The sequence below is a fragment of the Episyrphus balteatus genome, chromosome 4 (genome assembly GCF_945859705.1).
Source record: "Episyrphus balteatus chromosome 4, idEpiBalt1.1, whole genome shotgun sequence".
NCBI lineage: Eukaryota > Metazoa > Arthropoda > Insecta > Diptera > Syrphidae > Episyrphus > Episyrphus balteatus.
In genome coordinates, this window is record NC_079137.1 from 44715857 (window position 1) to 44743417 (window position 27561).

Below are 27561 nucleotides of genomic sequence, written 5' to 3' on the forward strand. Positions count from 1 at the left end.
TTTTCTATTTCACCATTTGAAATAAAATACATATTTGGTTCTAAGATTCTAAAACTAGAAGAATGTAGCTTTTACATGCTTTTTATTTTGTCATGATATAGTCAAGCTATGCATTCGTACAAAAAAAAAGTTGAGATAACAATCAGACATGGGATTACTATAGCCCTGTTCCACTGGAGGTGGTAGTCTGCTAATAGTAGATTTTTTGTTTAATCTAGTACTATCATCTACCTACTCATGCTCTTCTTCCCGAGTGGATACGATTTGTATTGAATTCGTTGAAAGTGCGTTCCATTGAAAATCGCTAGTTAACTATTAGTAGTACTTTGCCACCTCCCAAAGGAACAGCTAAATGGATCTACCGAGTAACATCAAACTTGGTATGTAGCATTTTTTTGCAGAATCTCCATAGGGGTTTTTAGAACTAATTTTTTTTTATCAAAAATAACGATACCTGTCATAAACCAATTTAGGAAATGTTTAATTTTCTCGAAAACGGTACCAGTGATTTTGTTTAAAAAAATTATATAATAGTTTTTGGGCAATCATGGACATTTCTTAAAATTATTATTAACCTACCGTAGAACCGTGCCAAACTACCAATTTAATTTCTGAGTATTAAATTGTTTATATTGGTTGAGAGAAATATGTATAATTCAGTTAAATATTTAAGTGAACCTTTAATTTGATTACACTGGTCTGCAAAATTTAACTATTTTTTTCTCCTTCAAATAACTTTTTGATATTATGAAAGATTAGATTTTCTTAAATCTAAATCTGGTTTCAGAAAAATTCTATCAGGTACCATTTTTGTAAAAATGATTTTTGAAAAATGTGGGTAGTTTCTAAAAAATCATCCTTTTAGATTCATTTGAACTTGTATAAAATTAAAACTACTTGTCGCATTGAGCTCAAATTTGAAGTACTTATTCCTCATAATATGGCAGGACAAAAATTAAAAAATTACGATTTTTCAAAAAAGTAGTCACAAAAAAGTGAAAGGGTGAAAATATTTTTTTTTTCGGAAATGTGAATACAATATTCGAATTCCTCGGAATATTCTACATTAATTTCATGCTTGATTCTCTATAAAATATTGTGACCGAAAAAAGTTCTAGCGACATGAAAAAGCATAAACCAAATTCGCACCCGTGTGCCTATCACGTCAAAAAAAAAGAGGTGTGCCTACAGAGGGATATGTAAAGAAAACCATAATAAAATACATTAAACAAAATTTTTACGTGTTTTGTAATTTTATATACTATTTTTCTAATTATAAATATCTTATTCACTAAACCGCCTTGTAATGCTTTTTTTTCTCCTAGAAACAAAAGTATACTTGTCTTATAGTATTTGATGTGATGAGTTAGAATCCGAAGTCAAAAAAAATTCTATCACGTCAGGATTCTGAGATATTCGCATTAAAGTATTTTGAAAATCTCAAAAAAAACTACTATATCTTAAAAATCAGTTGTATAGATCTCGCCAAACTAACTAATTTAAGGTGTGCGTCTAATCATGTGAACCGAAAAAAGCTGCCCTTTTTCTTACATCAAGGACAAGAAGGACTAAAAAGTACCGTTAACTTCCACTCACCCACTAATTCTTTTTGTTTTTCTATTAAGAACTAAATAACCATTCTAATAAATACAATTTTTTTGGTTATTCTTGCACACACACAAAAAAAAATGAAATTTATGTAAACGAAAATTGGTGCGTCTAACCAAGTGAACCGCACTGTACATATAAGCGTGGTCGAATGTTCGGTATTCGACCGAATCATTATTTGCAGCATCTCTAGTTGGTGCCGTTAAAAAATTTCAAATTTCCCTCCTTGGAATCAAAAATAAACAAAAAGTTTGAGCCAAAACGACTTATTGGTTTGAGCTCTTACCTCATTTAAATTATTACATTGAGTTTTTCTTAACGTTTTTCTTTTTTTCTTTAAGGGCCATTAGCTGAAACGAACCTTAAATAATTCATGTTGAACATAAATTTTAAGGCTCTATTTTGACTTCGGCGTAAACTGTCACATAAGGATTTATGTTGTAATTAAATGCTTAAGTTTCGATTCAGCAAAAAAAGACTCTAATTGTTACGCATTTCATAATATTCCAAAACAAAATATAATATAAAAAAAATAGCAATCTCTGTGGGGATACGAACTCAGAAAGCAAAATTAAACAGCAATCACCTTGTCACCTACGCTAATAGGACTATTGAAACAAGGGTAACTTTCATGCCCTATAAGCTATAACGTGCCTAGGATATACAACAATAATATTTAATTTTGTTCAAATTCTCGTCGAGTCAACTAACTTTTCAATATTTTTGTTTGATATTTGTGTAATTTTGTATGTATGAGTAAAATTTCCTTATTTTATTTTTTCATTTATAGGATGTCGATGTGTCGATACGATTTATTTTTGTTTGATATTTGTTTTATGTTTTATGTGTGAGTAAAATTTCCTTATTTTTTTTTTCTACTATATGATGTCGACGTGTTGATACAATTTATTTTTATTTGATATTTGTTTTGTTACGTTTGTATTTGTGAAATTTCCTTTTTTAAAAACAAATTTTTGGAAAAATAATTTTCTAAGACAAGCCGCATTCTCTCTGGGGATTTTTTAGTACATCTGATTGCCGAAAAAAATAAAATTCTGTAGCGCTAGAAACTATCGGTGTCACTTCTATATATAATTATTCAATGGTTTAATACACTTAATAGCACTACCGCTTAATTTGATTAAGCACAAGTAGTGCATTTCTCATATAACAAAAATAAATAGCTGATATTTTTTTTATGAAAGAACTTAAGATTGATTTCGACTAGGGCTTGGAAAAGGAAACGAGTTGATAAGGATTTGCGAATTACTGGTATAAGGGTTAGATTCTGAAATTAACTTGTCTTCTATAGAAGTTAGGTGATGGTCTTACTCTTCGAACTCCGAGCTTAAATACATTTAAAAGGGTAAGAAAGCATCTAACTGATGACTTTACTTTAGGTAACGTATTTTTAAAATCCAATTTAAACTCCAAAATTTGAAGTACTTAGTATGACTTAAATTTTGCTAAAGAGCAACGAGTCATAAATACGAGTATTTGTTTTAATATTCTAATCTGAACGTTTGTATTCTTATTTTTCTTATTTTATTACTCAAAGCTAAAGTTCTTTTGTTTTAAGATAGCCAAAATAATTTCTTATTTAAAGCCAGAAACATCAGCTGGTTAATACCCAATTTTTTTCTTAAACGGCTTCCCTACAAAATCCATTCATAATTCTTAATAACTGCATTAACAACACCTATTTCCCGCAAAAACCTTGAAGCGTATATTTGATACATTTTTTTCAAAAGTTCCTTTAGTTCTTGAAAAATAGCTTTTCAAAGTTCTGTATAATGCACAAATTTTAAATGGACTTGGCCCATTATTATTCTAAACGCCTCTTATATTGTAATTCTTTCAGCTCTATTAAACAATTACCTACTTAATTAAATTTTCTTTCCTCAATCAAAAATTTATTTGAATCAGTGATAAAGTTTCTTAAGACTGAAAACTTGGATCATTTTTGTATAGCATCATGACCAAGTGACTGGAAGTGATTTTCTTCTATGTCTTTGGGAAAAGCCAAAATTTTCCCACTGGACACGTATTTGCTATTAGATCATGTACAAAATCTTAACTCATTGAAATTTTTTAAGTTTGGTCTCTTGACTTAGAAGAAGATCACTTTTGTTCGTCGTTTGGTCCCACATTTATGATAGATACACCCCCAACTTAAGCACACCGATTGATATGAAAACAAAAACACTACGGGGCGTTTTCATCGACACATTTAAAGCTGCAACTAAAAAAACAAATTTATCCAATTTGAATTGAATGGGATATTCCCCCATGTTAAAACCAAAAATGCGCCCTTATAACTCCACAAATCAAGCATACCTAAATAAAAAAAAAACTCGTTTTGATACTGATATCAAAACCAAAATTACATTTCTCTTCCTTCTAAGAGAAGAACTGCATCCTTTCAGAAGCATTCGGAATGGCTACATACCTACATACATTTCCAGATAACCAACCGCAAACGTTATTATGCGTGTTTATGACATTGCTTAGTCATTTCCAGCAGCACAACACAATCTCTTTATTACATGAAATATTATTTCAAATTAATTTAAATTATACCTCTAAAAAAGTAAGATAAAATTAACAAATTTGGGGCAGTAATAAAAACTAACTGACGCAATAGTGGGTGACTATTGATTTTGTTATATAATAACTGAAAGTTTGACGCAATTTTGAGATAACAATCTAATCTTTTTACTCTGTAATCTTCCATTAAAGGCATCATCAGTTTTCTTCAAGGTCATACTAATGATGAAAGCCTGTATCCAAGTTTGTTGGTTATTAAAGCTTCTTCATTATCTTCGTCTCAATAACATCACTAGGCACTGGTCTAAGAATGAGAATTTTTCCAAAAAACAAAACTGCACCGGAGTGGGATTTATTTCATTTGGGGTCATTTAATCAAGCCATGAACCAAATATAAACATTATCCCGGATCTTAGAAAACTCCAAGAATATTAAATCGATATCTATCAGGCGAGAGCGCCTGATGTGCAGTAAAGACAAACCAAATATATTCAATCGTCCAAAATGTATTCTTTCGGGCGATTTTTGGTCACATCTGCATTGATGGTGGTTGGAGGTACAACAACGAACCGTTACAAATGGAAACTAACCTAACCAAACAGCAAAATGTGCACCGACTGAGATGGCTAGATCATGTGGAGCGTATGCACAACAATTCTCCAACTAAGAATGACTGTGGGAAGAAATTGGAACAATACAAACAACTGGTTACATCCACAAACGGATCACTAGTATGAAGCAGATATTTGGGAGTTATGATCCATTCGACATCAACATCATAACAGCACCGAATAAAGGAAAAAGAAAAATATTTGACATCAATTCATTACAAAATTTTTCAAATTTTACTAACCCAAGTGGACATACTTCGACATCCGTCTACAAAAAAAGAGCTTTGATATTGTATTTACTAGGTTTTAAATCGCTTTTTTTTTGCATTTTAACTAGTTGGAAATTTTGGGCATTGAGAAGGCGTTATTTTTATCCACTTTTTTTGGATACCAGCGCTTCCATTCATTCAAGTTGCAAGAATCTGCAATAATCAGAACTGCTCCATAATATTTGGTATTAGTTTAATAGAACAAATCCTAATACTGTTTGAAATTGCATGTTTCTACGATAACGAGAAGTGCACTTTCGGTTTTTGTGATTTTTGAAGCCCTATTTCAAAGGAACTACCCAAGCTAAGTAGTGAGAATAGCTGAATCAATATTTCAATTGGACACGTCTAGTAGGTATAATTTGTCTCGCGATAAATTTGGTCAAGTACGATTATTTACCTCCATTTGAGCTCTTATTGGCATTGACGTCAAGAATAGATCCGCCTTGCTAAGTTTAGTAATTTTTTACATCAGCAGAAGTATTTTAAAAACTTATATTAGCAAGGATTTTATTATATTCATAATATTTTAGGGCTTCGAAGACTTAAGCACGAGAAAATCCTTAATAGTTAAATTAACGTGGCTATTAGCAACAAAGCTGATACACTTAGACCATGATCCTTTAAGACTTTCTTCCAAGAAATTGAACCATTTAGAGCTTTTAATGAACCGCGATTGCATATGTCTATATGTATTTGCCAGATCACTAGAATCACTAGCAGAATATTTCCAAATGGAATCTACGTCTTTGGGATAATGCAGTCATCAATGCAGTTTTTGCAGAAATCGTTAAATTTGATTCCAAGGCATGTTGTGTGCTTGCAGGTCTTGTTATAAAACCTAATACGGAGGCTATTTCTGATCTACTTAGAAATATTAAACATTTGAAGTGCTTCAGAGCCAGAACTGGCCAGATCTGTGGGTACCTATACACTCCGTTTCATTCGTTTAAATACAGTCTTTTTTCAATAATTTTTTTTACCATTTCTCCTAAACCTTTGATATTTAGGAAAAGAAAAATAATGGACTTTATTGAGGGTAGTATGATGATAAAATGCCAGACAAAAATTTTTAATCTTATTAATACATTTTAGGTCTAACAGGACTTCGACGAATTTCATTCATAAAATTGATATTTTTTTTTGGGTCATGTAAAAAATGGAAGTGTTAAAAGCAAAACGATAACAAAACTCTTGAACATTTCTTTTGAAAATTTTACTTGTATTGATTAACATGAACTTTTTTTCCTTCATTACTTCCAAAAGCCTACGTTGCAGTGAATCATAAAGTAAACCCAAATAATCAAGTGAGATCTCTGCCCAAGATGAATTTATGGCTTCATTTAAGTCATCTTTCTTGTCAAACTGCCTTCCTCCTTCGTAAACTTTCCGCGAAAGCCAACCCGAATTGTTTTCTATAATGTTCGAATCAGTCGAGTATGGCGGCCATGTCAAAAGTTTAACATTTTGGCCCTGAATCCAGAGTTTAGTTAGCCTGGCGGCATGTATGGGGGCCTTGTCCTGTTGGAAAGTCCAATGGTGTCCACCAAATACTTCATTAAACTTTGGAAAAGGTCGCTGTAGTATGCACTTATAGGTTTCCGCTGTCATTCGTGATTTTTGAAAATCAATTTCAACTGTGCCGCAGTAACTAACAGCGCCCCATACCATCACACCGCCTCCTTTGCAGTGCCTTCTACCCAAGGTTATTTCCTGCTTTCTTACTTCATGGAAATAGAAGTAATAACCATCGGGACCATCTAAGTTAAACTTCTTTTCATCAGAAAAGAAGTCCTGATGCAATTCTCTATACCACCTGATTTTCTCCTTCGCAGAATTAAGCCGCTGATTTCGACGAACTTCATTTAATGGGGGGTTTTTTTTTAATTTTCAAATATTTTAAATGCATGGCTTGCCGAATAATCTTCTCGTAGTATGGCCCGTTGATCTTGAGGTGGTTTGTAGTTTTTTTTTCCATAAGTTTCCTTATTTCTAAGGTAATTGCAGACTACGGTACGGCTTCCACCAATCTTGTCCCCTATATAACGGCTACTATGACCATCATCATGATAAGCCCGAATTTGTGCTTTTTCTCCTATTGTTAGGTAACTTCTTTTTGACATAGTTGTTAAATCGGTGAAAAAATATTTTAACTATTTATTATTTGGCTTTTTGCATCAAATTTTAACTTATTTTTTTAAGCTACTAGATCTTTTTTCAAAGTGTATTTAAACGAATGACACAAAATAAAACGTACATTTTGTGAACATAATTCTTAAAAGTGCTGCAACATTTACATTTTTTTAAGAAAACTTAAAATTCTTCATGGAACTTTAAAAACATATTTTCGTCAATAAGTCCCATGTTAAGTTTTTTTTTTTATTATAAAAGGAAAAAGAGAAATCTTAAAAAGATGTTCAAAAAGGGACTTTATTTAAACGAATGACACGCAGTGTATATGTTTCACTATTTGCAAGTGATTCAGCTCTAGAATATTATGAAATGGGACCCAGGTGAGCGTTAAGCTGCTATGCCATTTTCATCAGAACTGATCCATAGTTTAAGGCAGTTAGGTATTGACTAAGTAGATGGATGGCTGGCTTTTGTTTCAGATGGATTAAAGCTTTTATTTTTGAAGTGAAAACTTCTTTAGTACTTCTTTAGTGATTTGAAACAAGATGAAACGAAAAAGCGACACGAAAAATTAATTGATCATAACTTTTTTGTTTTAATAGATAGATGAATGAAATTTATACAGTAGATAGGTAATTAAATAAATTATGATTGTGCAAAATTTCAATTAATTTCATATTCAAAATTCTGAGATAAAGGTGAAAAGATGTTCTTTTTCTAAACACGTTATATCTTTTGATCTAGAGCACATAACAAATTTATTTAACTTTAATACGAATGGTGATAATGATAATATTACCTTTCCTTTAATTTATCACATATAACGGAACGTGCTCTACAAGTTAAATATTCTTTAATTGAAAAACTTGAAAAATACCTCAAAACACCTGTGAAGATTTGTTGCCGATGACCAGCCAGCAGTAGAGGAAGTACCGTAATCTTAGTTTGAAATTTCGACATGGTTGGCCTTAAAAAATTCTTACTTTTTTTGTAGGCATGGTAGAAATATGATTGAAGCGTCATATAAAAGGTAAAATAATAACACCGGCACACAAAAAAAAAGGGTCATGTACCAGGAACCAGACCTATCTTTCTATATGTTTTTAGGCACGCTGAATCCGAATTTCAAGTCCGTTTGGGCCGGTCACCCTCCAGTTTTGAGCTGTGACTGCATTTTGTTTGAAATTTTATGACTTTTTTGACTGAAGGGTGTTCGGGCAAAACGGATTTGAAATTGGAATTCAGCGAGTCCAAAAACATATAGAAAGATAGGTCTGGTTCCTGGTATATGACACTTTTTTTTTTGTGTGCCGGTGTAATGATATAAAATTTATTATAGGTTGTCTTTTAAAAAATGGATTTAATGTCATTAGAAGAGAAAAGTGATTGATTGTTTTGCTTTTTTAATGAAAACTAATTGGGTTAAAAAAATTCTAGCTCTTTTTGTAGATGTTGTATAGACAATCATGGTCGATATAAATATTTTGAGCTGAAACAACAAGCTTTCAGATGGTATAAAATGTATTGTAGGTTGTCATATAAAAAAAGTTTCACTTCAACCACACATGATTTTTTTTTTTGTCTATTGTAAAATTTTTCATTTTTAAACAAAATCTTGACTAAGCATTTCTTGTTGGATTTAACAAGAAGAACATACATTCAAAAGTTCTAATAAGCTCATAAAAAGTCTACTCAAAAGTACAGATACTGGCAGAACCACTTGGGTTATTTTAAATCTCTATCAATACGACTAAGGCCCAATTTATTGACTCTCCATTAAACTTTAAATCTCCATTAAAAAAGGGAATTTTAAATTTAAAAACAAAATTCATTTATTCAGTCTCTTTTAAGAATTTTTTTGAAGTTTGACATTATTAACTAATAGAGCATTAAATTTAAAAGCCCTTTTAGATAAAAAGCCAAATTCGACTTTTTAAGAAGGATATTTAGAGCTAATGGAGGTTTTAAACATGATATGATTTTATTCACTCTCCATTAGCGTTAAATGTCATTTTGGTAATTATTTTAGTGTTTTATTTGAAAAAGAAAAAATAAACATTGAAAAATTGGATGAAATGTCTTCAAAGCATGGTTGAAATAAATTTTTAGTCCTAACAGTTTTGCAAATTTTGTGATACGATTTCAATGAAGTTATATCTGTGGAATCGGTCTACTGCTGATTAAATATCGCTTTTATGCACCTGTATCTATTGGGATTTCTATTGCAGAATTTGATGGTGTATCCAATTTATCGTCACTCGGGCGATTGCTAAGAATCGGACATATGTACATACATACATATATACCCTAATATGTTTGTCCTAAAACGACACAAAAAAGAATCGCTCAGGGACACCAAAATTGAGGTTCGAGTAAAACAATTATCGTGCCATAATGAAAAGGGGCAAAGGGCGGATGGAACTACGAAGTTAAAGTTAAAAATCAGTAATACAAATTGGCGCTCCTAGAACAAGTCGTTTTAATAGAAACGACGTTTTCATTTCATTGCAACATTGCACTAAAGATTTTAAATGGACACAAATACAAAAAATGCATCTACTACGCAGAAATGCACAATACACTGGAATCATCATCTCCACTTCCAAAGAAACACGGCCAGGTTGCGATGTCTACTCAAAAGTAGAAATACTGGCACATCCGCTTGGGTTATTTTAAATCTCTATCAATACGACTAAGTCAATGAATCAAGTTTTCATGTTATTTATTAAATCACATCTAAAATTATTTTAAATTGCGTTCAACAATATATAAAAATAGCAATTTTGTGAGACGTAATTCACAAACTCTTAATAAAACATTTTTATCAGCATTTAACTTAAAAATTTTGTTTTTATTTTTATAATTTTACACATAAATAAATTAAGTAAAGAAATAATTTCAAAATAAAATATTAAACCTGGAATACACAAAACTTACCTCTTTTTCGATTTATTTTCTTATATCCTCTACAAAATATTTAATTCAAAAATTTATCAACTTCCACTCAAGCAGTAGACGATGATGATGGTTCGCATCGATTCCTCCTCTTTTTGTTGGTTAATCTCTTGAGCAGTTCCTGCTCCCCGAGAATATTAATATAATCCAAAAATATGTGCGTAGAGCAGATTTTAGATCAGACACAATTCCAAAATAACGATAAATGACGACAAGCGAATTTGAAACAACGAACAACGACGACGACGGTTTGATGATGATGATGATGATAAAGATGTGAAGGTGAATAAAAGAGAGGTGCGAGCGGCGGCGGCAGCGGTTTAATCCAAAATACAGGCTCTACACACTCAACTCAATTCACAACGACAACGTGAAAAAAGGGGGTAAAAGAGCGGGTTTCAAGTTGCAAGTGCGCCAAAAGGGGGAGCAATATAACCGAAATACGAGGAGAGGTGAGATGAGGAGCAAAATACGCGTAAACGTGAATTTAATTATAATCCAATAAAGGTCGTTCGTCGGGCGACGGCGGCGGTGACAAGAGACACAACACACAATAATAATCCACCTCTTGTCCTTGTTAGAGTGGATTTTCTGTTGACACACGAAAGTGCCGGATGCCAAAGCCGATGAGGAGGTGCAAAAGTGAAGAGGATTTAACCGATAACAGCGAGCTCAGAGCCTAGCCCAGTTCAGCTACGAAACTCTGCTCTAAAAAAAAAAAAACAAAAACCCAACAACACAAACCGAATGCAATTGTTATTTTTTTTTTTTTTATTTTATTCTGAGAGAAGCCTTTTCGATGTGGATTAAAATGGTTTTATTGGAAAATTTATGATGACCACACGACAGACAAACAGACTATCCGCAATTTGACGTCAGACTTTCATTCGCCTTCATTTCGAGTTGGAAAATAATTGCCGTTGAACAATTTTGCATTTTCACTTAAATTCTAGCAATTTTTGGGACTACGGAAACGCACAAAACTTCCTCAATCTTTTGGGGGGCAACAGAGAATAGAAAAGATTTGGTTTTCGGGGGATTTTTAAAGGAAAACAAACCACAAACGACAAGCGGCTACTTTCAACACTTTTTTTCTTTTTTTTTTTTTGGTTTTGTGACGACAACGAGAAGGAAAAGAACGACAGCGACGTGAAAAGATGACGACAAACCAGGCAGTGGAAGTGACTGTGGAGATGCGGTAGAAATTTCAGTTTTGACAAATTAAAAAAAAAAAAAAAACAAAAATTTGATAGATGAATGGGAATTTTTTTTTTCTTCTTTTTCTTTTTTTTTACTGTATTTTTTTTTTCTTTCTTTTTCAAACAAAATATTATAACTTTCTTCACAATTGACTTATTGGTATAAAATTTTATTACATTTCAATGCACACACTTTATAGATAATATATTATTTCAATTCAATTTATTTTTTGGTTTTAATTGATGGTTTTTATTAACAAAAAAAGAAAGAAAAAATCCAACGAACGAACGATACTCTGTGCAAATTCTTGAAGCGTCGTCCATCTTGGATTTTATTCTGTCATGTCAGATTTTTTTTTTTTTATTTTTTTTTTTTTGTAGGCCAAGTTTTAGATTGAAAAGGGTTGCAAATGAATAGTTGTCTCGTTTTGTTACAAGTTATTGGATAGCGCCGGTTAGTAGGGATATCTCTTTCATACGCATGTAAGAAAGTTGATATTCGAAAAGAAAAAAGTTGTGTTTATTTTTTCGTGAATGGTTATGTTCGAATTTGTTTTTAATTCGATTTCGAAAGCGGCCATTATTGTTTCGAAATAAGTGAATTTTGTAGTTATTGGTGTGAAAAGATAGATGGCGATTGGAAAAGTTAAGAGGAAAATTTTTTTAGGTAGGAAACAGAAGATAATTTTCTAACAGATTCTTCTAAGGCCTTAGCTACAGTAGCTCTATTACAATGGAGGTGGTATTTTAGTCGTGAGTAGAAATCTAGTACAAAAACTAGGTGTTCATATCTCTTCGAGTAGAAGATCATGAGTTAGTTGTAGTACTAGATCTACTCATGAGTCATGAGAAAGCTATCACCTCCAATGGAACGAGGCTATAATTGACCTAAAATGTGAAAAAGTAAAAAAGTGAACTAATTTGGTAATGATTTCTCGAAATGAGAAATTTACAAAAGCCTTAAGATGTGTGTGAATTGGGTTAAATAGTATCCGAAGCTAAATTTTTGAAGCTATTGAGGTGAATTCAAAAATGTTCAGCTTTCAAAAATTTACCCTGCTCTGCCCGACTAACAATTTTGATTCTATAATGCTTTACAGAAGCAACAATTGCATCTGTAAAACTTTATAGAACCAAAATTGTTTGTTGGGCTGGGACCCGGTTAAATTTTTATCTTCAGAGGTTATGTATTTATGTATTTGTATGTATTTTTTTAAATAAATAATCAAAAACTGAAAATAAAAGCCCTGTTCCATTGGAGGTGGTAGTCTATTAATAGTAGATTTAATCTAGTACTATCATCTACTTCTCCTCTTCTACCCGAGTAGATACGATTCATAGAAAATCGCTAGCAAGCTACTAGTAGTACTTTGCCACGTCCCAAAGGAACAGGGCTAAAGAAAGAACATTAGGAAAGTAATACAACATTATAAGTGTGTATTATAAGTGTGTAATACAACATTATAAGTGTGTATTACAGGGTTGTAGAAATATCCATTAAAAAAATGCATTTGAAATTTAAAAAAACAAAAATATTTAGGTATTGAAAATAAAATAAACTTGCATTAAAAAAGCAATATTAAATTTATTGAAACTGAAAAATATTTGCTATAAAAAAAAATTATTGCAACTGAAAATATTTCCATTGAAAAAAAAAATATTTACCTATTGCAAATAAAAATAATTTACATAAAAAAAAAACAATTTATTGCAAATAAAAAAAATTGCATTGAAAATATAATTTTTATTATATTTATTTTTTTTTGTTATTTTATTATTATTATTTTTATTTTCATATTTTTCACTCATTTTTTTTTCTTCGTCAACTCATGTTCAATTTCTTATTTCTTTCGCTCTATCGACGGACAAAACCCATCCGTTTACCAGATTAGGAACTAATTTTTAGTTCATTAAAAATGATCCCTATTGAAAAACTTGGTAAGTTGCATTCCACGCCAGCTGACATGACGGCCAGTGCGAAATCCTGTAGGTATGTGATATAGATTTTTTTTTCGATTTTGCGTTCAATGTATTTCCTATAAGAAAAATATAAAAAAGACTTAAAAAAAAAAAACAAAAAAGCAAATCGCAAGAAAACAACAACAAATTCTGTACAAAAAATAAATAAATCATTATATTATTCTTTTATTTGGATTGATATATTCACATACCACTTATTTTTGTATTAGAAACAACAATTGAAAAAAAAAATTATAGTGTTTTTTGTTGTTTTCTTGGGATTTGCTTACACCTTTGGAGTAAAATTACACAGGACTAATTATAGTTTTTGATATATTTTAAACCTGATTTAGACAGAAACACATATTATTATCATTTTACAATCATAATATTGATACCCGTTCATATAAAATTTATTAGTAAAACGAATGGTTTACGAGGTCTTTTCTATTTTTTTCTTATGGGAAATACATGGAACGCAAAATCGAAAAAAAAATCTATATCACATACAGAATTTCACACTGGCCGCCAGGTGGCGTGATGGCAAGTGTCAATAGAAAGCACGATTTCGTGTTGTTTTTATTTTAGGTGTAAAATTGATTCAAACAAATAATAAAACAAAGCTATATTTTAACCGAGGAAAATTATATGCATGATAGGTATCTTGTAAAGTTCTGTTATGATGGATTTACATACGTCTGCACGCAGAAAAGTAAAGGGAGATAGATATAATACCTAAAATGCGTACGTATGAAGGCATTGATGAAGACGAACATGTTCATCTTTACCATAATCTTCCTATAATTTGCATTTGTGAAGATTTCTGCATTTTCATCTACACTATCTCTATCCAACATCTGTAATTCTTAAATACTGTGTCTCCTTTCAATGCAGATCTGGAAATGCAGACGTATGTAAACCCAGCTAGCGTTAGTGATTTTGTTTATTATTATGTGGTAAAACTGATTTTTTACGGGACCTCACGTACCTCACGTGAAAAAGCAATTTTTTAGAGATGTCGTATAAGTTTTCGTTATACTCAGCATTGTAAAATATTTTGAAATAATGTGTCATATGAGGCGTTCAGAATAATAAAAATGGGTCAAGTCCACTTCTCTATAGGTTGAATATTTTAACGTCTTAAAAATTAGGGATTTCTTTTATATTAAACAGAATGAAAGAAAGAAATCCTGTAGCTAAGGAGCTATTGATCTGTGAAACATTTATTTCCAAAAAAAGCTTCTAAAAGTTCAAAATAATGCACAAATTTCAAATGGACTTCACCCATTATTATTCTGAACGCCTCATATCGCCAGATAACATGAATATAAAATTTTTAGCTTGATCAACCGTCTTCTCTTCCATTTTCTTTCCTATTCGATGTAGTTAAAAATATCTAATAAATAAATTTAAAAAAAATAGCACGTATACGCCACAGTGCATTTCCTATATAATGTACATTACAACTTTAAATTAAAAATTCCTGCAGTATCTTTAATCCTGTTATTTTTCTTATCTGGCGTTTTTTAGCAGAGTGAAAATTTAATTTTTGGCAAATGTCAGAATGACATTTAACTCAAATAACTTATGTCCAGTGACATCATCGATTTATTAAGAGTTTTTTTTTTGCACTATACTGTCTCATCTTCAATACTTTTTCGTCATGGCAAAAGAAAGTTAAGACCATCAGGACCGTTTATAGATTTCTTGTTGTAGTCACCAAGAATAAACCAAAGAAAAGAAGTAAAAGAAAACGACATAATTCTGAATTTGTGTAGATTTTATTTTGTTTGTTCATTCATTTTTGTCTACTTTAACATCTATCTGTTATTTTTGTTGTTATTATTCTTACATATCTTTTGTTTTGTACATTTAACATTAAGTTTATACACATTTTAATTCTTCAAGTATATATAATTATGTTATAAGTTTTTGTTTCATTTTTTATTGTTATATAACTTTCTACTGTGTTAATCTTAACTCTATTCCTACTCATACACTAGACGACTATTATAGAAATTTCTATACCAAAAATTAGTGTGGTGTAGAGTTGTTTTTCTTTTTTTTCTTAATTTGTTATATATTTGTGTATTACTGGTTCAAAATTTAACACTTTTTTTTTGCAAAAGAAAATATCTCACTAAATGAAATATATCTAAGAACAAATTAATTTATGAATCAAAAACAGATAATTTTTTAAAGAAAAATATACAAAGAGCTGTTGCAGTTATATAAGTCTTGTGGAAAATAATGCACTCAGTTGATGTTTTTTTATTAATGTTTTATTTTTTTTTTATTTAAATTTTAAACTAACATTAATGTTTAAGAAATACATGTTTTTTTGTTTTTTTTTTATAAATAAAATTACGTTGGGAGAATCTTATATTTATAACAATACAAAATTTTTAAAATCTTCTTTTTTTCTTGTTTTCTATAAAAGGTAACTGGGATTTACATAAAAATAATTTTTTTCCCCCTTTGAGTTTACTATTTTTTTTCGGGGGCACAAAGCTTAAACTAAATGTTAAAAAATATATATTTTTTATTTTATTAATTTATTATATAATTTTTTTCTTTTCTTTTAAAATTATATAATATGCCTTCATCCATCGTTTAATTTCATTCACACTTCGCATTACTAAATACTATTATGCATTCTAGCAACAAAATTCAAATGGAAAAAAAGAATTAAATAAATTTTCAAATAAAATTGAATTTGCATTGATTGTTTTTTTAATTATATTTTTATTGATGTGATTTTTAACTGTGAATTATTAAATAGTGATACTTAAATGCTATTGAAGGAATTCAAAGGGTTTCATTTATTGTTTCTTTCTTCAATTAATGAATAATTCAAGAATAAAATAATAAAATTTATATAAATTAACTAAAAAAAAAGAAAACTATAAAACATAAACAAGAGTTAAATTATAATAATAAAAAAAATAATAATAAGATTAATAAATCACATCTGATATCACGGTTATCTTCAAGCGCAAAAATTAAACGATAAATCGCATTCGATTCTACTTCGATTTCTTTTGTTTTTTTTTTTTTTACATTTTTCATCGTTCTCTTACGATTTCTTTTTCTTTTTTTTTCTGCTTTTACAATATTATTTCAAAATTTTCAAAAAATATTCAAACTTAAAACACCACTCTGTGTGGTGAATATATAAAATTTTTAAAACCAAAACGAGAATGCACATTATAAATCATGGCAAATTCGAAGAAATCAAAGAAATACGGTTTTTGTTTGTTTTTTTGTTTCTGCTTCTGTTTTTTTTTTTATACAACTGGTACACAAACCCATTCTAAGATTCGAAATAGCCAAGACCAAAGCCAATTCTAGGCAGCCGCTGTAATTTTCGGTGTGGAAATTGGTGCTGTGCCTGAACTATTGGTGGGTGAGTTGCTTGCAGATGGCGCAGCGCTATCGTCATTATTTGTGTCATCGTTAATGGCATTGATAACGGTACCATCAGGGCCGGTTGTGGTGCTATTGGCTAGCATATTGGCGCGCAACTCTGGTGGTAGGAATATTTTGACAACGTTTGTGATTTTTACTCGGCAATTCGGGCAGTTGGTCAATCTGGAAAATAAAGAAAATGGAGTGTTAAATGCTATGTTGTCAAAAAATATCTCAGAAAATCAAACGTTATAATTATTTAATCTTTCTTACTAATAAGTCAATTACTGTCAATTCCAATAATAAAGAAATGTCATTTCTTAATACCTACAAATGTCATATTAATGTTTGCCTTGTAATTTAACAATTTAGTTTCTTTAAAGCTTTATAGAAGCATGAGTTGTATCTGTAAGGCTTTATAGAAGCAACATTTTTAGTTGAGTTGTTCATTAGGCTTGTTTATGCTTGACAAGTCGTCAGCCCATTGAATAGTGACATCAAGTTTTTTTATGACAGTTATTGATTAACTTCATTATAACACGACCAACAATTGCTTCTATAAAGTATAAAAGATGCTACAGTAGCTTCTATAAAGCTTAATAGAAGCAAAATTGTGAAGTCTTAGATCGAAAGATTAATAATTTTTTAATTGTTTTTTTTTTTTTTTTTAGTTCTTACCTTGCTGCGCACTGACTACATGCCATCACATGACGACACGGATTAAACATACTATTGATTGAGCGATCCATGCAAATTTTACATGTCATCGCTTCTGAGATCCTTGTATCGACACACCGTTCGATTGCTGCTTCACGTTCTTCCTTCTCCTTAATGGCAAAATCAACTTTACCACCAACAATTGCACCATCTTTCACCGTACTTGGCAGCAATCGGCTAATATCATCTGCCGTACTTGTTGATGCCGATGCTGTAATTTCAATACCTCGTTCGTGTAGAATTCGTCGTGCCTGATCGTGTACTTCACGGCAAGTGCGTTGTATATCGAAAACATAACGTTTTCCTAATTCTGTGTCTTCTTTGAACATCGAAGCAATGGTGCCTTTGAGATCGCGTGTAAATTGATTGGTTACCACACCACGTACTTTATCACAGACATAGAATGCATGGCGTTCGGTTATCGAACGATAGAGACCAGCAGCGATTGCATGTTTTTGCAGTTTGATTTCGAGCTCTTTGCGATCGTTGTGATCGTCAACGTATTCTAATTTGAAAGTACGTCTAAATGATTTAGCTGCTGCAATCGCACTGAATGGGATGCTAGAAAGATAAGTAAAAAAAAGTATTGATTAGTAAAGTGGTAGAAAGAAGAAAGATTGCGTATAAGTTTCATGGTATTTGACAGTTGATATAGACGTCACTTGTGTCAAAAATCAAACAAAAGATCTATAGTTTAACTAACTTTTTACGCAGTTGTATAAGACAACAACTCTTAAGCTGAGAGAAAAGTGGTTACAAAACCATAATCTTTGATAGCTGCTTTGCAAGTAGAAGTTATGTATTAATGCAGGTGGTATTCACCTCGTTCTAAGAAACAATTAAGAACTTATTCTACTTATCAAATTACTATACAGTGGTGATTCAAAATACTTCGTATTCCTTATCAAAATGTAAGTCGTACTATCGGGCCTACACTTACATAAAGTTACACATCTTAATTTATTGCATAAATAAGTAGAAAAACCACAAAACACAAAACCACAATAACAACAGAATAAAAACAACATGCAACAAGCGCCACATGCAATCTCTTGAGAAAATTTCTATAATAGGCGTATCAGTAAATTATTCAAATAATAATAAATTTCCCAGAACTTGCATGTCTGATAGAGGAGTATATTTCAAAAGCAAATCTTAAGTGGAATATTATAGACCATAGCGTAGATATAATATGCCTATGCATGAATACATCTTGAGGAATTTAATGAACTATAGTTATAATCAAAGCAACCATTAAGTAAATTTCCACTATGCGATTATACAGAATGAAGAACTTTGGGCATTTCATTTCGGATAATATTTTTGCTCTTGAGGTACAATACAATATAATTTAATTAAATTCCTTTAAGATTTGATATTGCTATGAAAACAACCATAAGTGGGGTATATACTCGTATATAAGTTTAATAATTGGATTTAGAGTACACACAAGAAACGATTCAAGTAGTGTGTAGCAAAGGATTCTATTTTAATTACTTTATCGATTGGAAGCCATACGTGGGTGAAATTCAATTTATATTTTCAATGTTTGCTTTTTTTAAAACATTTTGTATCCGCCTTAAGAATTCGCAATTGTAAAAGTACTTTTAAAAATGTCATCATCTGTCAAATAAACGGCCATAGATAAAAATGGCTTTTATGGGTTTACATTTGACAGTTAAATAGAAATGAAAAAAAAGGCGTGTTCCATTAATCACATTTTCGAACAAATTTATGGACGTCTTTATTTCTTTCTGTTCTCCTAGTAAATGTAGGAATGTAAAATGTTTCTAATGCCTTCATGTTCTTTTCGTAAATATGAGCATCAGTTGTTTTTTCAGAAGTCATTTTAAAAGATGTCACTAACCATTCATCAGCCTATATACACATTCCAATACGTCTCATCAATTTGTATTCACTTTTCAAATTTCGAATAGCGATTTCCAATTACTGCTCCGTAAAAATGCTGATTGGATCCCCATTTACAAACTTTTATCATTATACCTAACATACCAAAAAAAAAAAAGGAAAAAAATGAACCCTCTTCCAAGAAAGATCACAATTTAAAATAAACTTCCATCACTCAATCGCACAAAGGACATCATTAGTTACATCTGTCTTCACAAAAGTAATCTTAAAAAAGAACACAAAAAAATGAAATACCTTAAGGATAAGCACTAAAAAACTGAAAAGAAAAAAAAATGAAAACCATCCTAATATGGAGCAAAACATTCGTCCTTTAGGTCAAATGGGGCACAGAATTTCTTCTCCTGTATACAAGATAAATCTTCATTTTTTGTCTTGTTGTCACACTTATCTTATTCAAATGCCCACCCATCTTTTTTTCGAAGCTCTCTCCCTCTCTACTCTCTCTTTCTGTCATAGCCATAGCTTGAGGAGTCGTTTTTATCTTCAACAAAAAATATAATACCCGCACAGTCTTTGGTTGTTGAATGAAAGATGTAGTTGATATACTTATAAATGTATTTAGGTGAAATTATTTTTTTTATTTGAAAAAGTTTTTCCACTGTAAAAGAAGGACTCAAGTTATGTTGTGCTTTATGATAAATGGGGGTAATTTAATGGCTATAACAAAGACATCCAAAGTCAATATCGCAATAATATAAAAGAAAAAAAAAACTACAAGATACTTAATGAACTCGCCTCCTTACTGTCCAGAAAAGACAATAGAATCCAATTCCCCAAGAAACCATCATAACTTACAAATTGAGTCAATAACCTGACAGAACATAATGCATAGTAATTTTCTTCAATAAAAAATAAAGATGGCACACCTTTTTCTGTGTCCAAGAATACGTTTTTTCCGGTCAAGCTTTTCATCATACTTGTAGCAAGTTCTTATATACAAATAGGGTCAATCGGGAAATTATAAAATTTACGTCCTGTTCTACTTTTTTGTCCTTCTTCGAATCAGTTATAAGCCTACATGTTATACCTTATTATATAATCAGGAACATGTTGGCATAAATAATCTCCCTTGGGAAAAACACTCAGTTGTAGTATTCCATGCCTAAAGCACACATCATCATCATGTTTTGTATTTTTCCATCCACAACGACGACCATCTCTCGACCAAGATTTTCTTTATTCGTTTCATGTCCAAAGATGGCTGTTGGAGAAATTGAATAAATCAAAGAAGCTGTTGAACAAGTCGACCAGAAGTGCAAAATACTGATTTGCAAAGGAACAAGCTTGGGATGGTTCGTTGGATGCTGTTAAATTGGTATAGGCTACCCATTCTGGTCAAACCAGTAGCAAATATGGTCATAATGATTGAAGATGAACAGAAAGCAAACGATGACAGGTGTGTTTCTACCACATAAATTATATTGGCAATGGACGTCAGGAAATTCTTTTTTTCAGTGGCAAGCTCCTGGTCAAAAGAGCATTGACATTTAGAAAAATGGACATTTATACAAAATGGGAATATGTTGTGGAAAGGCTGATTGGGAGAAATTTCCATGTCAACACATCTGTCAATTGAATATATTTGATTTATTGATCTTGTTCACATATAGTGATAGATTTTTTGATGTTCGATCATAATAATAAACAACCCAATTGTTAAAACTGTGAGATTCGAAGTTCGAAATAAAATGGTGAAGCCAAAGTTTTTTTTCGAAAATGATTGACAGTTAGAGGAGGTTATTTTGAAAATATTCGAACAAGCTCTTGTATTCTGTTAACTCATGACTAACCGATTTATACGGTCCCTAATTATGAACTGTCAAAAGTACTTCTGGCTGCCTTCAACGCTTTAGAAACTGTCATTGAATACAGTCAGTCGCTAGGCGTTTTAGAATGCACCAACTGTCACAAATGATTCGAACAACACTATAAAGCTTCTATAATAACAAGAACATTCTAAAAGACTTCCGCATATTTATCTGTCAAACACACTGTGTTCTATGATTTTTCATTAGACTAAAACACTTTTTAATGGAACTTACTTGTTTTTCTCATCTCCAGTGCAAACCGTGATGCCATGAGCACCTACCGCAATATCACAACGCACTGGATTCTCATTTGTGGTTACACCACTGAAGATCTCCTCCCCATAGCCGGGTAATTCTTGTATTTCCTGCAGCAACCAGTACTTTGCTGATTTCGGTGGCATATTCAACCTTGCTAGTTTCTCATGTTCGACAGCAATTTGACGAAGAAACTCATCGGGCAGCTCACCGTTGGTATCATTTGCTGGCCTTATAATATAGTCCTCGTAAATTTTTAGTGGTGATGTTACCATTAAATTCTCCACACTTAATGCATCGGTTGAATTGTTTGATACTGTTGATGATGCCGTCGTCGTTGAGGCTGCCGATGATGTCGACGATGATGAAGCTAATGTTGATGATGATGATGCAGATGTTGTTGCTGCCGCAGCAGATGATGATGATGGTATTGGTGTACTAATGGCGGGACTTGACGATGATGAAGTTGAAGCTATCGAAGAAGAATGAACACCTACGGCTATATGCGGATGGCTATGATGATTGACCAAATGATGTGGATTGTCAATATTTTCACAGGATTTTTGTTTGGAAAGGCGACGTTTTTTCAATGTAAATACATAATCTTTCTCTTTCTTTTCCTTGTGTTGTTGTTGGATAAGTTTGAGAAGTTGTTCTTGTTGTTCCCGTTTCATGCGTAGGGGGCATTTGGATTTCAATGACATATCATTGAATCGAATACTATCGGCTTGGCACAATAGTGCACTCAATTTAGCAGCGTTATTCCAATCTTTGGCATTAAGTCGGCCTTCGAGAAGATCTACTTTGGCTTGCATGTAGAAGAGATTGCGGACACTTTCTTGTAGAATAAAATGCACTGGTACCCAGAATTTGACACGTAATGCTAGCATTAGTTGTATGCCACTGCTGCAACTGCCATCTTGGGTAAGGCGATTGCGTAGATTGATCCATTGGCGGGGTCGGGTTTCCTTTTGATTGGGCAGCCAGTGTTCCAGTCCGAAATATTCCATTTCACATATTATGCCGAGGGCCTTGCAAACCTGGAAGTAGAAGAAACAAATTACTTTATTAGAAAATTTTTTAAGTGTAGACATGCCTTAAGTTGGATTTAAATTAAAAGTCTAATAATAATTATGACGTTTCATAGTGAGTATTCACCTCGCTTCTGTCAAAATGAGAATCAAATTCATGGTTATTTGTTATCAAACGCAATGAAAACATAACTACTTTTCTATTAATTCAGAATTCATTAAACATTTTCAATTCTCCACCAAATTAACTTAAATAAATATTAAATTCTCCATTAATTGCTTTCAATTCACTGAAAATTCCCATAAGATAACAATGTCATTTCAAGTGAAAAATAAACCAATGTAATTCACCTCAAAGTCAACACACCACACTGGTGGTCGTATTTTAAAACCGAAACAGCTTTTCACTTGTGTCAAGCGATGACAACCCCAGAGAGACAAATGCAATTGCCAAAAGAGAACACAAAAAATAAAAACGAAGGATTTCAAGTTGAAAAGAGGACCAAAAACGACAATCACAAGAAGGAAATATCTTCCATTTAAAATTGTATTTTTCTCTGATGGGATTGTTTTATACATTTTTCTATATAGCTTCTACCCTATATAACGACCATCAGAGAGAAAATCCCTCTCATGGCAGAAAATGGATGTGTTAAATTGCATTTCACATTTTTCAAATAAGGATACGATCTCGACGAGATATCAAAAAGCATCAGTGCGAAGCCTTATAGAAGAGGACATTTGTCGCATTCAAAATGGGTTAAAAAAAAGTGTCAGAAAGATTTGGTATAGGGCTTTAGTGGGGCTTTGGTGGCAAGAAATGTAGGGTTTTAACTGTTAATTTCTCTCTAATATCTGCGACACATTGCGTCTTTTATTGTTGAATTGATTGCTTTTAGAGAACTAAAATATCAGTTGGAATTAATGGTTTAGTATCATTTGTTTGTTCTAAAAATTACCTAATTATTTTCGTGGTCTCTATTTGTATTAATTTGACAGAAGCCATTGAACAGATTTGACACAATGCAATATTTTATTTGCGTTGAACTCTTATCCTTGAATGTTTTTTATTTTAAATGTCAAAACACATTTCAAGTGCTTTCTTGTTAAATTTGTCTGCAAGAGTTTATCCTTGTACATTTTCACTAATGCTCCTCATTTCTAGTGCAACTATATCGTCTGCTTTCATCTACTTTTGAAAATAAGTTTAAACGACTGTTTAAAATAAACCCCAGTCATCATTCCAAACGAAATAAGAGTAGTCAAGTGTCTATCTGCTAGTTCAGTGTGTGGGGTTTCGAATATACATATTTGCATGAAAAATCCTTCAAGAGTTTCTGCTTTTTCTGTTTTAATGACATCTGAATCATGTTTTCTCATTGAATATGCAAAACATAAACGCATATTTTTGAGAGAAAACCCACAAGAGAAGGTGAACTTGACATCAAATAAACATATAAAATTATGCTTTCAGGATATAAAGAGGATTAAAAGGATTCGTTATAAATGAGTCTAGTAAATTTAAATTTCTTCTTTTTAAAAAACACTTTATTGAGAGAACACATGTGAGTTCAAGAGCATTAGTTTCGTTCTTTGGTAAATTTTTCTTTTTGGCATACATATTCACCTTAATATTGTCAACTTTAAATAAAATTAGGGTACTTAGCAGGTGTACTAAGCAGGTATTCTTCAAAGGCTCATATCTTAAGAGCACTTATAAAATTATTCACCACACGATTCTTCAGTGGTCTCGAGTCTCGACCACTCATAAGTTGTATAAATAGTGTGGTGAATAATCTTATAAGCGATTTTATTGCTAGGGTGGAAACACAATCGGGCATCAGAACTTTTGTTTTGATTTTAATTATTTGTCCTACTGTAAAAGAAACTACATATATTCCAATTTAAAAAGTTCATAGACGTATCAAATTTTGCCAACTAATTTTTTAGTACAATTGTGTAAAATGGTTCTGCCAATCTATTTAATCTCTGGAGTTATATAATAAAACTTCCAACCGAAGTACCTTTCCTTCGATGAGCTATCCGTAGTATACTTTTTTAAATTACTTTCTTCATCTTCATTATAACAAAGAAACAAAATTAAAATCTCTTCGTACTTCCTTAGAACCCACAAGCGAACTTAATCCAATTTCCGTGAACAATTAAAAGCAGTTTCCACAAACCATAACTCCTTTTAAATTGTGCACCCACAAAACACTACCACCATTAAATATTGAATTTATCATGGATAACGGATCTGAGTTCTTTGTTAAACTCGGTCGAGAAAACAAAAAAAAACTTATAGGTACTATCATCAAGAAATATTCCAAGCCCTAGCACTCAGGAAGACTTAACTTAATGGATTTTATAAAGCCTTTGAATTCGTTTTTTCCTGACAATGGGTGATAAATTCGTACAACTTTGAAGGAAGAGTTCTTATTCGACGATTGAAGGAATTTCTTTTTTTTTTGTTTTTTCTTTTATTTGTGTTTTTGGTTTTCCACTTTCTTAATTGAATTTCCAAACCGAAGAAAAACCAAAATATCGACTGAAAAACAATAAAATCATTGAAATGAAATGTGGATAATAATCGTTCAGGGCAAACGAACATCCACAAAATTAAATGTGTTTAGGGAAGGAGAAGTTGACTCTGTTCTGAAATATTTTCACTAAATAAACAGAGCAATTTATTGAAATTATATTTTTGTTGAAGAACAAAACGACTGATGGAATGTAAACAAAATGAATAAAATCGGGTCGATATTTCAGGATCCAACAGGGAAATAGAAAACAATAGATACTCATCAAGGGAAATACAACTTTTATTTCATATTTAAATTTTAAAATACTGTTTCCTTCAATATTCATTTCATATTTAAGAAGACAATCGTTTGTTTGTACAAAATATTAAAAATTCAATTTTGAAATTGTTGACACTGTGGCATGAACTGTCATTCTAGTGTTAATTGAATTGACCCCTAGGCCCATTGTGCTGCGCATCTATAAACATTTGTTTTACAGGAGACAAGTTTGTTTCTATAATTATATTAATTCGTGTTCTTGCGTTGATGCAATAAAAGTGTGGTTAACTTTGATCTCTACGTTAATTTTTGACGTTTTAACATATACATATTCACCTCAATAGTGTCAAAAATCAAATTGTCGCCGTTCATCGATTTAAAAAGTTGCTTGTTGATACAACATTTCCTTTTTTTGACATATACGAGGTGAAAATTTATGTACGTCAACCATTTGTCATACAGTAAACATGTAACCAACCGCAATTTCCTTTAAGTCTGTGTGAATAAATTCTTTCGATTATAAACAATTTGAAACGCAAAACTAGGTACAAAGTTTACATTTTGAAATACTTTCAATAAAACATGTCCTATTATAAATTCGTTTTTTCGATGGGCGTGATTTCATTGAATAAACAAAAAAATGAAAACCAAGTCAGATTGAAAGTTTCAAGAACTTGCAAAACTTGTGTATGTTAATTTTCTGGATTTGAATTGATTCAACAAACAAACTTCAGAAAAACAATGTTCGCAGCTTATGTATGCATGTATGTCTTTATACTTCGTCAGGTATTGTCGTTATTTAATCAATACTTTGCTTGTTCTGTTATGTGTATTATTTTCTTTTGACGATAAGTAGGTATACCTATTTGAGAGGAGTGGTGAAAAATCAATACCTGATTTTTTTTCATTCTCCTTTCATTCTAATTGTTTTGCTGAATCTATATAAATATGGCCTCTTTTGATAACTCGATAAGAACGACAGCAACGACGACACGATGCCAATGCTATTGACATGATTATGTAAAAAATCACACTTCAAGGCTTCTCGATACCTACGTCAATTAAATCAGTTTGTTCTTTATAAAGACGTACAATAATTATGCGGAATTTTTGAATACAAAATGTGGTAAATATTTGATTTTTATAGGTATTGACATTTGTCAAAGGAGTTTTGTACTAGATTTCAACTTTATTAATTAACAAAATAGAACAGTTTTCTTTATACGAGTAAATCTAATAGAATGTGAAATCAACTTAATGTTACTCTATACAGCCTTCGAAAAAATTTCCGACCTTGTTTTTGATGGATGCATTTTTTTATTTTTATTTTAAAATTATATTTAGATTAACTTCTTCAGTTATCTTGGATAATATTTACTTAACATGATAAAATATTATAAATAAAGTGTTATCTTTAAAATGGAGTTGTTTACACGAAATGATGTGTGTCCAAATTCCAATTTGAATCTGTGTAAACAATTACTGAAATGAATACAAGATTATTTTCTTATTTTTCTTAAGGCATATAGAACCAAAATAATAGGCTTATGAACTTTCGATAAAACGCAATATAGGTAAGGACTTTCTTTATTTGGAGTACATTTTTAAGGAAAGTAAAGTAAAAAAATTCACGTCCATAGGTATAAATAAAGATATGGATTACTTATCTCTAAAGCATTTGCCATATTCCGCATTTTAAAAGTTGAAATGAACAATGTTAAAGTTTGAATGTCAACCTTCAATAACTTTTCTCATGCATCAAATTCCATTTCAAAGATTAGATATACACATAAATAGAATTATTCATATCAAGTTCCTGTTGCGCATGCGCATTAAGAATGCAATATACCAGACCGAATAATTTTTCCACAGTGACAATTATTTAATAAATTTGAAACCTGTTCTCAATAACACATACTCTTGTGCAATTACCTTAATGTACTTCTTCAAAGTAGAATCTGACGCCTGGCTATAAACCCTAATCAAAATGAATGTTTTAAGAGGGCGTTCCAGGGTTTTGCATAATAATATATGATAAAAATTTAATTAATACATTTTTGCTAGCCATTGCCTTTTTGCTTGATTTAATGTCTTTTATTCCCTTTTATAAAAAACAAAAAGACCATAGGGATAAATGTTTATCTTTTGCGTTTGGTAAACATCAACTTTCAAACTTATAAAAAATACTACTTCAAAGTTCAAAGTTTCTTTACACTATTAAATACATAGTTTACAATAATTTTGACCTAAGAAAGTTGTTTTTCAAGAGACGAATTGATTTTTTTTAAGGAATTATTTTTAAACGCCATTAACAGGCACTTATGAATCATT

At 31.2% G+C, this 27561-nt stretch overlaps 2 protein-coding genes and 1 long non-coding RNA gene across 4 annotated transcripts in view; 1 reads left to right on the forward strand and 2 right to left on the reverse strand.

The window, feature by feature from the left end:
• LOC129917968 (uncharacterized) overlaps positions 1-10636 on the reverse strand; it is a 262693-nt gene extending 252057 nt beyond the window's left edge. For both annotated transcript variants that reach the window (XM_055998235.1, XM_055998234.1), the window contains exon 1: positions 10106-10636. The gene's annotated coding sequence lies outside the window, so the exon portion shown is untranslated. The remainder of the gene's footprint in view (positions 1-10105) is intronic.
• LOC129917971 (uncharacterized) lies at positions 10461-11520 on the forward strand. The gene is made up of 2 exons (XR_008772904.1): positions 10461-10575; positions 10631-11520. It is a non-coding gene; the product is annotated as an uncharacterized LOC129917971 (long non-coding RNA).
• Positions 11521-16109: 4589 nt separating this feature from the next.
• The window catches only part of LOC129917970 (E3 ubiquitin-protein ligase MYLIP-B), a 29903-nt gene continuing 18451 nt past the window's right edge, over positions 16110-27561 (reverse strand). Inside the window, exons 2-4 of the mRNA XM_055998236.1 lie at positions 21378-22438; positions 17368-17967; positions 16110-16872 (exon numbers count right to left, since the gene is read on the reverse strand). Of these exons, the coding sequence (XP_055854211.1) occupies positions 16629-16872; positions 17368-17967; positions 21378-22438 (1905 nt within the window). The 3' untranslated portion in view covers positions 16110-16628. The remainder of the gene's footprint in view (positions 16873-17367; positions 17968-21377; positions 22439-27561) is intronic.